At 21.7% G+C, this 15,282-nt stretch overlaps 1 protein-coding gene across 1 annotated transcript; it reads left to right on the top strand.

Annotated features, from left to right (window-relative positions):
- Window positions 1-1,533: 1,533 nt before the first annotated feature.
- LOC122503992 (exostosin-1) lies at window positions 1,534-14,663 on the top strand. Its single transcript, XM_043614814.1, has 8 exons — window positions 1,534-2,218; window positions 4,115-5,165; window positions 9,080-9,281; window positions 9,375-9,494; window positions 9,615-9,845; window positions 13,002-13,268; window positions 13,600-13,850; window positions 14,052-14,663. The coding sequence occupies exons 2-8, from the start codon at window positions 4,279-4,281 to the stop codon at window positions 14,230-14,232; spliced, it is 2,139 nt and encodes a 712-aa protein (XP_043470749.1). The 5' UTR covers window positions 1,534-2,218; window positions 4,115-4,278; the 3' UTR covers window positions 14,233-14,663.
- The last annotated feature ends 619 nt before the right edge of the window (window positions 14,664-15,282 follow it).

The raw sequence follows: 15,282 nt of genomic DNA, 5'->3' as shown, positions 1-15,282 counted from the left end.
TTTTTTATTTAATTCAATTATTTTCATAAATAATAAAATTCTTCTCAAATATTCAATTATTTTTATAAGCAATAAAATTCATCGCAGGATTTCAATTATTTTTAATACAATTTTATAGGAATTGCTCAAAAATGTAATTATTCTTAAAAATTAATTTTCAATTCTTCCAAAAAAATCAATTATTGAAAAAATTGTTTTTTTTTAAATTCTTTGCAAGAAGACAATTATGTATGTTAAAAAATATTAGAATTTTTCACAGGAATTCAATTATTTTCAAATATTTCAATAAAATTATTTGATAAAAATAAATTATTTTAAAAATTCTTTGAAAAATTCAATTATGATGATAAATGACAAATTATTCCCGAAAATTCAATTATTTTGAAGCATTTTAATAAAATTCTTTGCAAAATTCAATTATTTTCATAAATCATTATAATTCAATTCATAATTCATCAATAAGAAGAAAGGAAACAAGTATTTAATTATTTTTAAAAGTAGGTAATACATTTTTTCTTGGAAATTCAATTATTTGTAAAAAAATTCTAATAAAATTGTTCACAAGAATTCAATTATTTTCAAAAATAACAAAAATTTTCACAGAAATTCAATTCATTTTAAACTTTTTATTTAATTCAATTATTTTCATAAATAATAAAATTCTTTTCAGGGATTCAATTATTTTTAAAAATAATAAAATTCATCGCAGGATTTCAATTATTTTTAATACAATTTTATAGGAATTGTTCGAAAAATGTAAATATTTTTAAAAATTAATTTTCAATTGTTCGAGAAAATCAATTACTTAAAAAAATGTTTTTTTTAAATTCTTATGAAGAATTCAATTATTTACAAAATTATTAGAATTTTTCACAGGAATTCAATTTTTTTTTTGAATATCTTAATAAAATTCTTCGCAAGAATTCAATTATTTACATAAATAATTCTTCGTTAAAATTTAATTATGTCGATAAATAAGAAAATTATTTCCGAAAATTCAATTATTTTGAGGGATTTTAATAAAACTCTTTGAAAAATTCAATTATTTTCATAAATAACAATATTTACTGAAAGAATTCAATTATTTTAAAAAGTAATAAATTTTTTCTTTGAAATTCAATTATTTTAAAAAATTCTAATAAAATCGTTAAAAATAATTCAATTATTTTCATAAATAATAAAATGCTTTTTAGGAATTCAATTATTTTAAAAAAAAAATTGAATGAAATGCCACACAGACATTCAATTACTTTTAAAATTTTTAATAGAATTCTATTTAAAATTTTAAGAGTAACATTCTTAAAATATATAAATATTATAAAATATGTTAAAATATATTATAAAATATATAAATATTCTCATTCTTTATAAAATTTAATTATTTTAAAAATATTTTCAAAATTCATTGTACTGCTGAAGTCATGAAGCGACCATTAAAATTTTAGAAAATAGTATCCTCAAAACTCCAGCAGTGAAAAATAGTTGCTGAGTTTGTCACAAAAGCGCTCGTGTCGTTAAACAATATTTTCGCGTACGTCACACCAATCATATAGAATAAAAATGTATGTTGTATATAAAATCTTGATGTTTGTGTGTGTGCGTATTTTTAATTCGCTGGCTAAAAATTGGACGAATGAAAAGAAATAATAAATAATCGGGGAAAATGTTTTCACGCTTGGAGGAGGCGTCAGACATTCTTTATCCTCTCTTAGGTACATTATAAATGATTGGAAGAATGAAAAATGCTGACAGACATTATTGCGCTATTTAAGTGTCAAATGTTCGCGTGTGCAAGAACTAACCTCAAATTTAATGGCAAAAAATCACTGCCACAAAAATGCACATTCGTCAATTATTGTTAGTCGTTTGTTTCAATGTTACAAGTTACTCGTAATAATTAGATTTTTAAATTTAAGAAAAAAGTAAAATAATGTGAGTTTACGTGTTAGTGGTGAAAAATCAGTTTTGTGGTGTAAAATAAGAAAACGAGGGTCAAATTTTTTTTTTTTATTTTTTGAATAGAATATTATTTATTTTCTCAAATCTTTTGTTTTAAATTTATTTAAAATTATAAAAAATTTCCAACAAAGTTACGGCAAAATGAAAGGCGAATTTTTTTTTCCAAAAGTCAATTTTGCGGAAAGTTTTCCATTTGATAATTTATTCTGCCACCATTGAGAAGACTGATAATTTTTTCTATTTATCATAAAAATTTAAGGTAAGTTCTTTATAAATTTTTAAATTTTAAATCAAAAATAATTTTATTTACATTTCTTTGCTTAAATTTATTAATATTACTTCAAAAAGAATCTTAAGGACAATAAAAACAAAAGTTAGTCCAATGTCATAATTTTATAAGAATTTTAAAAGGAAAAAAAAATTAATTGGAAGAGTAGAATTCATTTTTTAACATTTTGAACAATTTAACGTTACATTTGAACAAAAATTACAATTTTCAATATAAGAATTATTTCTTTAATCTTATAGATTATGTTAACCTGTAAATTTTTCAAAATTTCCTCAAATTCGCTTAAAACTTCTTACTCAGGAGTTTTCGGGGTCGCGATTACGAATCTAAAGTCAGATTTTCAAAATTTTCCAAATAGTGGACCTTTTTTTTTTAAATCTGCATAAATTTGCTTGAAACTTGTTATTCGGGGTTTTTCGGGGACACGATTTTGAATTTTTTAAATCTGACTTCAGATTCGTAATCAGCGACCCCGAAAACCCCTGAGTAACAAATTTTATGCAAATTTGAGCAATTTTAAAGAAAAATGTCCGCCATATTGGATCCGCCATTTTGAATTTAAAAAAATGCACATTGGATTCGTAATCTGCGACCCCAAAAACCCCCGAGTAACAAGTTTTATGCAAATTTAAGCAATTTTGAAAAAAAATGGCCGCCATATTGGATCCGCCATTTTAAAATTTCAAAATTTTGCAAATTTGACTTCATATTCGTAATTTTTTTGATTCCTTCCCTTATAAAAAATTTATTTACATCGAATTTATAAAAAATAACTCCAAAAAATACGTTAAGGTCATGTTCAGGGTTGCCACGGGTCAAAAATTGAAAAAAAAAAATTATTGTCGAAAATTCAATTATCTTTAAAAATACTAAAATTCTTATGCGAAATTCAATTATTTTCAAAAATTTTAATAAAATTCTTGTCAAAATTTCAATTATTTTCAATTCCTCATTTCAGTTATTTTTAATATCTACTATTTTAATAAAATTTTCCAAAAGAATTGAATTATTTAAAAATAATTTTGACGAAATTCTACACGAATATTTAATTATTTTCTAAAATAATGAAAATTTCACTGGAATTCAATAATTAAAAGTAGAATTTGCATAAATTTTTCAGAAAAAAACCAAATGTTAGGCACTTTTTTATAAAATTCTTCGCAACAATTTAATTATTTTCAAAAATTTTAATAAAATTCTTTGCAAAATTCAATTATTTTTATAAATAACAATATTCATCACAAGAATTCAATTATTTTTAAAAATAATAAATTTTTTCTTGGTAATTCAATTATATATAAATTTCTTATAAATTTTTTCGCAATAATTCAATTATTTTCATAAATAATAAAATTTTTTTAACATTTAATTATTTTCGTGAATAATAAAACTCATCATAGAATTTTAATTATTTTCTAAAATTAAAAAAAATTCTCGTCAAAATTTCAATTATCTTTAAAAATACTAAAATTCTTCTCCAAAATTCAATTATTTTCAAAAATTTTCATCAACTCAATGATTTTTAATATTTACTATTTTAATAAAATTTTTAAAAAATTTAACAGAATTCTATGCAAACATTCAATTATTTAAAATCGAATATGCACAAAATTTTTCGAAAAAAATCAATTATTTCCAAAATTAAAAAAAAAATTCTTTAGGGTCAGGGTAAAAGTGAAAATTTTGTCTATAAATCAGGGAAATAATATGGGGCACGCAACCACAGAATAACATGACCTTAAATGGACATAAGTGGAAAAAACAATTTTATAATTTACGAAAATGTTTTTTTTTAAATTTCTTAAAAATGTTCTAATAAAATTACTGTTAATTTTCAACAATGAAATTCTATATTAATTTTTTCAGACAGAATATCAATACAATAATGGACTTGAATAATTTGCTAGAAATAAGGACGACGCTCAAGAAGGAAAAATTTGAAAATAAAAAAAAGTCATATCCAATAAAACTTTCAATGCCATGTTAAATTTTTTTTATTGTAAAAAAAGAAGGAATTAATTGACCAGAAAATGCAGGCAAAAAAACGCTATTTGCTTCTATTTGTCACATGCGCATTCCTTGGCTATTGTTACTTTGGTGGTTACAGATTAAAAAGTGACAAAAATCAAAGTCAATTAAATCATTTTCCTTACGATAAACTCCCGTCCTATATAACATTGAACGAAGAGTTCTACGATAAGGATTTACGTATAAAAAATCAAAATTTCCTCATTTCACAAAATACACGTAATTGTCGTATGGAAACGTGTTTCGATTTTACACGATGTAAACAAGGTTTCACCGTTTATGTTTATCCAATTGAAGACGCAATTAGTCCACTTTATCAAAAAATACTCAATGTCATCACCGAGTCACGCTATTATACAAATGATCCTGCAAAGGCTTGTTTATTTGTCCTTGCATTGGATACATTGGACCGTGATCCATTGTCAACGGAATTTGTTCATAATTTACCAACAAAACTATTGCGACTACCACATTGGAATAGTGGGAAGAATCATTTGATTTTTAATCTTTATTCGGGCACGTGGCCCGATTATGCTGAGGATTCAATGGCATTTGATTTGGGATATGCAATGTTGGCGAAGGCGAGTATGTCAATATCAAAATTGAGACCTAATTTTGATATATCAATACCGCTATTTCAAAAGCAGCATTCAGAACGTGGCGGTGAATCTGGACAGGCTGTTGAAAATAGTTTTCCAAGTAATAAAAAATATGTTGCTGCATTTAAGGGGAAGAGATATGTTCATGGCATTGGATCGGAAACAAGAAATTCTCTCTATCATCTTCATAATGGTAAAGATTTGGTATTTGTCACGACTTGTCGGCATGGAAAATCGTGGCGTGAATTGCAGGACGAGCATTGTCAACAGGATAATCAGGAGTATGATACGTAAGTTCTTTTTTGGAAAATTGAGATGATGTACCTATTTAATTTCTTCTTCATTTTTTAGTTTTAGAGTTTGATAATTTTTTAATAGTTTTAATAATCCGTTTGACTCCCTTTTTCCAGGTCTTCATTGTTAGTTAAATAAATCTTGAGCAAAAAAAACAAGAACCACTCATTGTTGGTTGAATAAATCTTCAGTAAAATAATCTTCAGTGCACCCAGTGAGCAATTGTGGTTTGGGTTGTTTTCCGGATATTCTAAGAATGTCCCGAAGATAACTGATAAAGCATCTGTCCACTTGATTCATTGTTGGTTGAATAAATCTTCAGTAAAAAAAAACAAAAACCATTCATTGTTGGTTGAATAAATCTTCAGTAAAAAAAAACAAAAACCATTCATTGTTGGTTGAATAAATCTTCAGTAAAAAAAAAACAAAAACCATTCATTGTTGGTTGAATAAATCTTCAGTATTAAAAACAAAAACCATTCATTGTTGGTTGAATAAATCTTCAGTAAAAAAAAAACAAAAACCATTCATTGTTGGTTGAATAAATCTTCAGTAAAAAAAACTACAAGCCATTCATTGTTGGTTGAATAAATCTTCAGTAAAAAAAACAAAAACCATTCATTGTTGGTTGAATAAATCTTCAGAAATTCAATTATTTAAAAAAAATTCTAGTCAATATTTCAATTATCTTTATAAATATCAAAATTCTTCGTAGAAATTCAATTATCTTCGGGAATTTTAATAATTTCAAAATTAATAAAATTCTTCTCAGAAATTCAATTATTTTTAAAAAATCTAAAAAAAATTGTCAACATTTTAATTATCTTTATAAATGAATAGCAAAATTCTTCGACAAAATTCAATTATTTTGAGGAATTTTAATCAAAATCCATTGTAAAATTCAATTATTTTCAAAAATTTTAGTAAAATTCATGTCAAAATTTTAATTAAATTCAAAAATTTTTCCTAATTTAATAATTTGTATATTAATTATTTAAATAAAAATTCCCAAAAGAATTTAATTATTTGAAAAAAATTTTGACGAAATTCTACACGAATATTCAATTATTTTCAAAAAAAAAAAAATATCACATGAATTCAATTATTAAAAATAATATTTGCATAATTTTTCTGGAAAAAATCTATTGTTTGACAATTTTTTTTATAAAATTCTTCGCAAGAATTCAATTATTTTCAAAGATTTTAATAAAATTCATTGCAAAATTCAATTACTTTTATAAATAACACTATTCATCACAAGAATTCAATTATTTTCAAAAATTAATAAAATTCTTCGAAGATATTCAATTATTTTAAAAAAAACTAAAAAAAAGGCAACATTTTAATTATTTTTATAAATAAATAGTAAAATTCTTGGATAAAATTCAATTATTTTGAGGAATTTTAATAAAATTCATTGCAAAATTCAATTATTTTCATAAATAATAGTATTCACCACAAAAATTCAAATATTTTCAATAATTTGAATAAAAATTATGGCAAAATTTCAATTATTTTCATAAATTTTAAAATTCATTTCACGGATTCAATTATTTTCATAAGTAATAAAATCATTCAGAGGAAGTCAATTATTTTCATAAGTAACAATATTCATCGAAAACATTCAATTATTTGCAAAAGTAATAAAATTCAATTATTTTCAACAATTTTTAAATAAAATTCATGTCAAAATTTTAATTATTTTCAAAATTTTTTCATAATTCAATAATTTGTACACCTATTATTTTAATAAAAATGTCTAAAAGAATTTAATTATTTAAAAACAATTTTGACAAAATTATACACGAATATTCAATTATTTTCTAAAATAATGAAAATTTCACTCGAATTGAAATATTAAAGTCAATTATTTGAAACTTTTTTATAAAATTCTTCGCAATAATTCAATTATTTTCCAAAAAACAAAAAATAAATTTCGTCAACATTTCAATCATATTTATAGCAAAATTCTTCGATAAAATTAAATTATTTTCATAAATAATAATTTTCATCACAAAAATTCAAATATTTTCAAAATTTTTTATAAAAATCATAGTATTTCAATTATTTTCAAAAAAATTTCTTAATTCAATGGTTTTTCAATATTCTACTATTTTTAATAAAATTTCCCAAAAGAATTAAATTATTAAACAAAAATTTTGATAAAATTCTACACAAATATTCAATTATTTTCACCAAAAAAAATTTTCACTTGAATTCAATTATTAAAAATATAATTTGCATACATTTTTTCGAAATAATCAATTGTTTTAAAATTTGACATTAAATTCTTCGCAGTAATTCAAATATTTGCAAAATTGATAAAATGTAATTATTTTCAAAAAATTTAGTAAAATTCATAGCCAAATTTCAATTACATTCAAAAATTTTTCTTAATTAAATAATTTTTATATATATTATATTTTAATATAATTTCCCGCGAATATTCAATTATTTTCTAAAATAATGGAAATTTCACTGAAATTCAATTATTAAAATTAAAATCTGCATAAATTTTTTCGAAAAAAGTCAATTGTTTGAAATTTTTTTAAAAAAATTTTTTTATTCTTCGCAAGAATTCAATTATTTTCTTAAATAATAAAACTCATTGGAGAATTTCAATTATTTTTAATACAATTTTAATCGAATTCCTCGAAAAATGTAATTATATTATTAAAAATTGTATTTAAATTCGTTCAAAGAATTCAATTACTTGAAAATTTTTAAATAAAATTATGTATAAGAATTGAATTTTAAGAAACATTTAATTTTTTAATAAATTATCTTTGTATTTAAATAATTAAATTCTCGTAGAATTTTCTAATAGAAAATTCATTTAAAAAAGAATTTTAGTTAAAAATTCTAGAAAATAATAATTGAATTGAAATGATAAAGATAATTTTGAAGAAGTTGCTGTAACAATATTTTGATAAGTTATTGAATTTGAACTTTTTGAAAATCTTAATTTCTATGGAAAAAAATTCATAAATATTTATTTCAAGAAGTTATTGATGTTTTCGAATAATTTAACAATTTAAAAAAATTCTATGAATAATAAGAACATTTCTTTTGAGTATCTAATAATTTTTAGAGTGAATCAGAATATTCTTTAGGATCAGGAAAAAAAGTTAAAGGTTTGTCTGGAAATCAGGGGGAAAAAGTAAAATTTTTTGTGGCAACCTTGAGTAGTATAAATATTTTTAGTTTTTCATTGTTGGTTAAATAAATCTTCAGTAATTTAGAATTTTGTTAGCATAGTCTTATCTATTAGAGAAAACTGTATTTCCTTATTTTATATATTCTAATATTCTATTTTTCAAAAACAGTTCATATTCATGTTTTATGTAATGAGTAATCATCAACTTCGTTTAATATTCGCTCGAGTCATATATCAGAGAGTTAAGATTAATTTTAATGATTCATTTTTAAAGGAGAAAATTTAATAATCTTTTCTTGACACATTTTTTTAATACTTGACCCTTGATAAAGATTCCTAATGGTTCAATGATTTAATTTTAATTTGCGATTACTTATTTTTCTCTATAAAATAATTTCCCCTTTACCTAACATTACTTCCATCATAAGTTTTTTTTTATTTATTTTTTTTATTTTATTTATTTTTTTTTAAACTTTTGTTTTTAATTTTCTCTTAAATAATTAAGAATATTTGTCTAATACTCTATTAAAGAGAAATAATTCTTAATTATGAATGTTTAATTAATAAAAAAAAATTCTGAATAAAAAAAAAATAATTCTAAATTAATAAAAAAAAATTCTGAATTAATAATTGAAATTCTCAGCGAGATTTGAGAAATCTATTTAAATCACAAAATCCACTTGAAATATCTTTCTTGAAAGTAAAAATAAATTATGGGTTTTAAGAAAAGTAATGACTTTTTTTTTTTTGCAGATATGATTACGAAATTCTCTTGATGAATGCCACGTTTTGTTTGGTTCCCCGCGGTCGTAGACTGGGGAGCTTTCGATTCTTGGAAGCATTAAGGGCTGGATGTATTCCAGTTATCCTCAGTAATGGATGGGCACTTCCTTTTCATGATCGCATTGACTGGAATCAAGCGGTTATATTCACCGATGAGAGGCTCCTTCTTCAAGTTCGTAGAAAAAAAAAATCAAAAATAACTCTATAATCTTTCTTTTTATTTTTTTAATTCTATTATAGGAAATTAATTTTTTTTCCCCTCCAGATTCCGGATATAGTGAGATCTGTTTCAAATACGAAAATTCTCAAATTAAGACAGCAAACACAATTTCTTTGGGAACGATATTTCTCATCGATTGAGAAAGTTATTTTCACTGTTTTTGAGGTAAGTGAAAAATTAATTTTTTTTTTTTAATTTTTTTCAACATTTAAACATTTTTTTTTTTATAACTTTTTCTCTTTTTTTGAAAATTTGAAAATTTGAAAATTTTTTTTTTTATTCTAGAGTATACGAGAGAGACTTCCTTGGGAGGGTTCGAGGGAGGGAATGATATGGAACACAAGTCCTGGCGCGTTGGCAATTCTACCTCAATTCGCTGACAGTCAACAGGAACTTCCGTTTACGAGTAGTAATCCGGGAAATACGTTCACTGCGATTATTTACTCGCAGTTAGGATCGACTGCTGTTCTTTATCGCTTATTAAAAAGTCTCGCCAAGTGTAAATATTTAGATAAGGTCAGTGGAATAATTATTATAATAACAACAACAAAAATAAAAAAAAACGAAAAAATAAATAAAAAAAACAAAAAAATAAATAAAAAACAAACAAAAAAATAAATTAAAAAGAAACAAAAAAATAAATAAAAAAAAACAAAAAATAAATAAAAAGAAACAAAAAAATTAATAAAAAGAACAAAAAAAAACAAAAACAAAAAAATAAATAAATAAAAAAAACTATTGAATCTAAATTGATTAATAAGGTTTTGATTTTTTATTTATTTGTTTCTTAAATGTTTCAATTTCCACTATTTTAAATTCGAAAATACTAGAAATCAAAAAACTATTCTCAAAAATTATAATCAAATTCTTTAAAATGTTTCAATTATTTTCAATAAAAACATTCGAAATTAAATTATTTTCAATATCTAGTATTTTCATAAACGCAAAAAAATCAATTATCAAAAAAAAAAAAAAAATTATAAAATTCATCCAAAATTCAATTATTTTCATAAATAATAAAATTTTCACAGCAATTCAATTAATTTAGAATAGAATTTTCAAAAAAATTTCGAAAAAAAATCAATTTACCAAAATTTTGATACAATTCTTTACAATAATTCAATTACTTTCACTAATAATAATATTTTTCAAAGAAATTCAATTTTTTAACGAAATTTTTGATAAAATTCTAAGCAAGAATTCAATTATTTTCATAAATAATAAAACTCATCGAAGAATTTCAATTATTTTTAATACTATTTTAAATTAATTAATGGAAAAATTCAATTATTTTCAGAAATAAAGTTTTCCACGAGAATTCAATTATTTAAAATAAAATTTTCATAATATTTATTATATTTCGAAAAAATTAGTTATTTAAAACAATTTTTATAAAATTCTTATAAAGAATTCAATTATTTTCAAAAATAACAAAATTTTTCAATGAAATTCAATTCTTTTTAAACATTTTAAGAAAATATTTCGCAGTAATTCAATTATTTTTATAAATAATAAAGTTCTTCTAAGGAATTTAAATATTTTCATAAATAATAAAATTCATCGTTGAATTTCAATTATTTTTAATACACAATTTTACAGGAATTGCTCCAAAAATCTAATTATTTTTAAAAACTTAATTTCAATTTCTTGAAAAAATAAATTATTTCCAGAAATGCTTTTTTAAAATTCTTTGGAAGAATTCAATTATTTAGAAAAATATTAGAATTTTCCCAGGAATTCAATTGTTTTCAAATATTTTAATAAAATTGTTCGAAAGAAATCAATTATTTTAAATACAATTTTAATAAAATTTTTTTAAAGTAATTCAGTTACTGTTTTAAAATTAATAAATTTCTTCTTGGAAATTCAATTATTTTAACAATTTCTAATAAAATCGTTTGCAAAAATTCAATTATTTTCATAAATAATAAAATGCATTTTATAAATTCAATTATTTTTTAAAATTTTTTGTAATTCTATTATTTCCAATATCTACTACTTTCATAAAATTTCTAAACAGAATTCAATTATCACAACTTTTTTTGTAAAAATCTTCGTAAAAATTCAATTATTTTCATGAATAAGAAAAATTTTCTCAGGAATTCAATATTATTCAAAATAAAATTTTCATAATATTTATTAAATTTCGAAAAAATTATTTATTTAAAACAAAATGTTTATAAAATTGTTTGGAAGAATTCACTTATTTTCAAAAATAACAAAATTATCCCCGAAAATTCAATTATTTTGAGGCATTTTAATAAAATTCTTTGCAAAATTAATTAATTTTTAAAAGTAATAAATGTTTTCATGGAAATTCAATTATTTAAAAAGATTCTAATATAATAGTTTGCAAGAATTCAATTATTTTGATAAATAATAGACTGCTTTTTAGGAATTCAATTATTTTCATAAAAAAATAAAATTCTTCTCAGGAAATCAATTACTTTTGAAAATTTAAATAAAATTCTTTGCAACTATTCAATTATTTTAATAAATAATAAAATTCATTGCAGGATTTCAATTATGTTTAATATAATTTTACAGAAATTACTCAAAAAATGTAACTATTCTTTAAAATTTAATTTCAATTCCTCGAAAAAATTAATTATTTAAAAAAACGTTTTCTTTAAATTCTTTGGAAGAATTCAATTATTTTCAAATATTTGAATAAAATTGTTCGAAAGAAATCAATTATTTTAAATCCAATTTTAATTAAATTTTTTTGAAATAATTCAATTATTCTTTTAGATTTTAATAATATTCTTCCCAACAATTCAATTATTTACATAAATTAGTCTTCGAATAAATCAATTATGTCGATAAATAACAAAATTATTCCCTAAAATTCAATTATTTTGGGTCGTTTTAATAAAATTTTTTGTAAAATTCAATTATTTTCATAAATAACAATATTCATCACAAGAATTCAATTATTTTTAAAACTAATACATTTTTTCTTTGAAATTTAATTATTTTAAAAATTCGAATAAAATCGTTCGCAAGAATTGAATTATTTTCATAAATAAGAAAACGAGTTTTAGGAATTCAATTATTTTCAAAAAAATTTTAAAAATTCCACACAGACATTCAATTATTTTTAAAAATTTTAATAGAATTCTTTGTAAAATTTAATTAATAATTATTTTCAAAAACTTTTCGCAATTCAATGATTTTTAATATTTTCTATTTTCTTAAAAATTTACAAACAGAATTCAATTATTTAAAAAAATTTTTTTGTAAAAATCTTCGTAAGAATTCAATTTTTTTCATGAGTAATAAAAATTTCTCAGGAATTCAATTATTTAAATTAGAATCTGCATTAAAATAAGTCGAATGAAATCAATTATTTAAAAGTTTTTATAAAATTCTTCGCAAGAACTGAATTATTTTTATAAATATTTAAATTCTTTTATAAATAATAAAATTCGTTGCATGATTGCAATTTATTTGCAGGATAAGAAAGACGTAAATATTTTTTTTGTGATAAATTTAGGAAAAAGTCAGGAAAATAAAATGTAGAATGGAATTTTTGTCAGTTTTGTAAAGTGTTTAAAACGAATTTTTGTTGTTGTCAAGTTTAATTTTTCGATAACTACTTTTTTACTACTTTTTTTTTTTTTTTTTTTTTTTTTAGTTTGAAAGTGAAAAAGTAATTTTTTTTTCTTGCAGATTATTTTAATGTGGAACTCGGACATTCCATTGCCGAGGAAACCGCGCTGGCAGGGAATCAAGGCGACAATTCTTGTGGTTTCCGCCGATGGGATATCACATCGATTTTATCCTCATCCACAAATTAAAACTAGTGCCATATTATCGTTGGATGAAGACGCAACACTCAATACCGATGAAATTGATTTTGCCTTCAATGTTTGGCAATCGTTTCCGGAAAGAATTGTTGGTTATCCGGCGAGATCTCATTATTGGGACGATTCAAAGGTGAACAAATTTTTTTTTTACATTAATTAGATTAATTTTTTGATTTTTTAAAATTTTAACATTAGTGTTAATGGAATTAATTTTTTGATTTTAAAAATTTTAACATTAGTGTTAGTGGAATTAATTTTTAAAATTTTTAAGTTCTATTTTTAAAATTGAACATTAGTGTTAATGGAATTAATATTTTATTTATAATTCTATTTTTAAAATTTTAACATTAGTGTTAATGAAACTTATTTTTGATTTAAAGTTCTATTTTTGAAATTTTAACATTATATTAATGGAATTTTGAATAATGTGTATTTATATTTTTTTTTTATTAAAATTACAGAGATCGTGGGGCTATACGAGTAAATGGACGAACGATTACAGTATAGTTTTGACTGGAGCTGCTTTTTATCATCGTTACTATAATACTCTTTACACAGAACTATTGAGTTCGACTCTACATAAAACTGTCGAGCAATCGCAAAATTGCGAGGATATTTTAATGAATTTTCTCGTTAGTCACGTCACACGTCGTCCTCCGATTAAAGTCACACAGCGCAAATTGTATAAAGACACAACGGCCGCTGGTATCAGGTAAAGAATTATATTTAGCCTTTTTTTTCAATTCTTTCAGTTTTATTAATTTCTAAGTATATAATAATTTTAAAATTCGATTATAATCGAAATTCAGTTTTTTAAAATTCGACTTTAATCGAAAATTCAGTTTTTAAAATTCGATATTAATCGAAGATCAGTTTTTTAAAATTCTAATTGAATTTCTTTTCTCTTTTTAAGATCGCCATGGAATGATCCTGATCATTTTATTCAACGTCAAACTTGTATGAATACATTTGTCGCCGTCTTCGGTTACATGCCATTATTAAGATCAAATTTAAGATTGGATCCAATGCTTTTTAAAGATCCAGTAAGCAATATGCGCAAAAAATATAGACAAATTGAATTAGTTAGTAATTAGAGATTTTTTTTTAAATACTGTATAGTGGGTACGAATGGATGACATAATAATTAGAATCAATTTTTTTTGGATGTGTACAAATGAACGTGGTCACCGTTTTCTCTATCTCTCTCTCTCTCTCTCTCTCTCTCTCTCTTTATTCTTCATAACTGTCTATATATTTTCTCTTTTTATATATATATTTTTTGTACAGTTTTTTAGTGGTGTACTAGTGAATATTTTAAAAAAAAAACGGTGACGTGATGAGGCTACATTAGAAAGAATGTTTTTTTAAATTATTCATTACAATTTATTGATGACATTTATATTATTATTATTATATAATTCTATGATTATTATTATTGATTGTTTGCAATATATTTTGGGTAATTTCGTACACTCATAATGTATATATAATATATTATATGTAAATATATTTTATTAACATAGAATATTAATATAATATTAATATAATATAAAATATTAATATAATTATATTCAGGGCTCGAACTAAGTCCGTAAATCCCGTAAAAGTCCGTGAATTTGCTTCAAGTCCGTAAAAGTCAATTTTTTTGAAAAAAAAGCTTCGTAAAGTCCGTTAATTTGATAGAAAAAGGACGAAAACTACGTAAATTGTACGATATAATTTGCGGAGAATTTTAGAGAAATTACAAATGATTGGAGAATGTCAATTATTTTCAAAAGTAATAAAATTCTTCGCAAAAATTCAATTACGTTCAAAAATTACAACAACAAAAAATTCTCGTCAAAATTTCAATTATCTTTAGAAATTATTAAATTCTTCTCTGAAATTCAATTATTTTCTTCGTAAATTTTAATACAATTCATTGGCAAAATTTCAATTTTGAAAAATTTTCGTGAAATGATTTTCAATATTTATTATTTTTAATAAAATTCTCCAAAAGAATTCAATTATTTCGAAAAAAAATTTTTTTGATAAAATTGTACGCAAACATTTAATTATTTTCATAAAATAATAAAAATTTGATAGGAATTCAATTATTTATATAATTTTTTTTAGGAATTTCTTTGCAAAACTTCAATTATTTT

Source organism: Leptopilina heterotoma, unplaced genomic scaffold, assembly GCF_015476425.1.
Source record: "Leptopilina heterotoma isolate Lh14 unplaced genomic scaffold, ASM1547642v1 Lhet_275, whole genome shotgun sequence".
NCBI classification, from domain to species: domain Eukaryota; kingdom Metazoa; phylum Arthropoda; class Insecta; order Hymenoptera; family Figitidae; genus Leptopilina; species Leptopilina heterotoma.
Note: the sequence above shows the minus strand (reverse complement) of the source record. Positions and strands in the feature narration are given on the sequence as shown.

Coding starts and splice junctions, on each gene's coding strand:
- LOC122503992 (XM_043614814.1), top strand. CDS start 4,279: ATGCAGGCAAAAAAACGCTATTTGCTTCTATTTGTCACATGCGCATTC. Junction 9,495..9,614: donor TTATTTTCACTGTTTTTGAG/GTAAGTGAAAAA, acceptor TTTTTATTCTAG/AGTATACGAGAGAGACTTCC. Junction 13,851..14,051: donor ACAACGGCCGCTGGTATCAG/GTAAAGAATTAT, acceptor TCTCTTTTTAAG/ATCGCCATGGAATGATCCTG.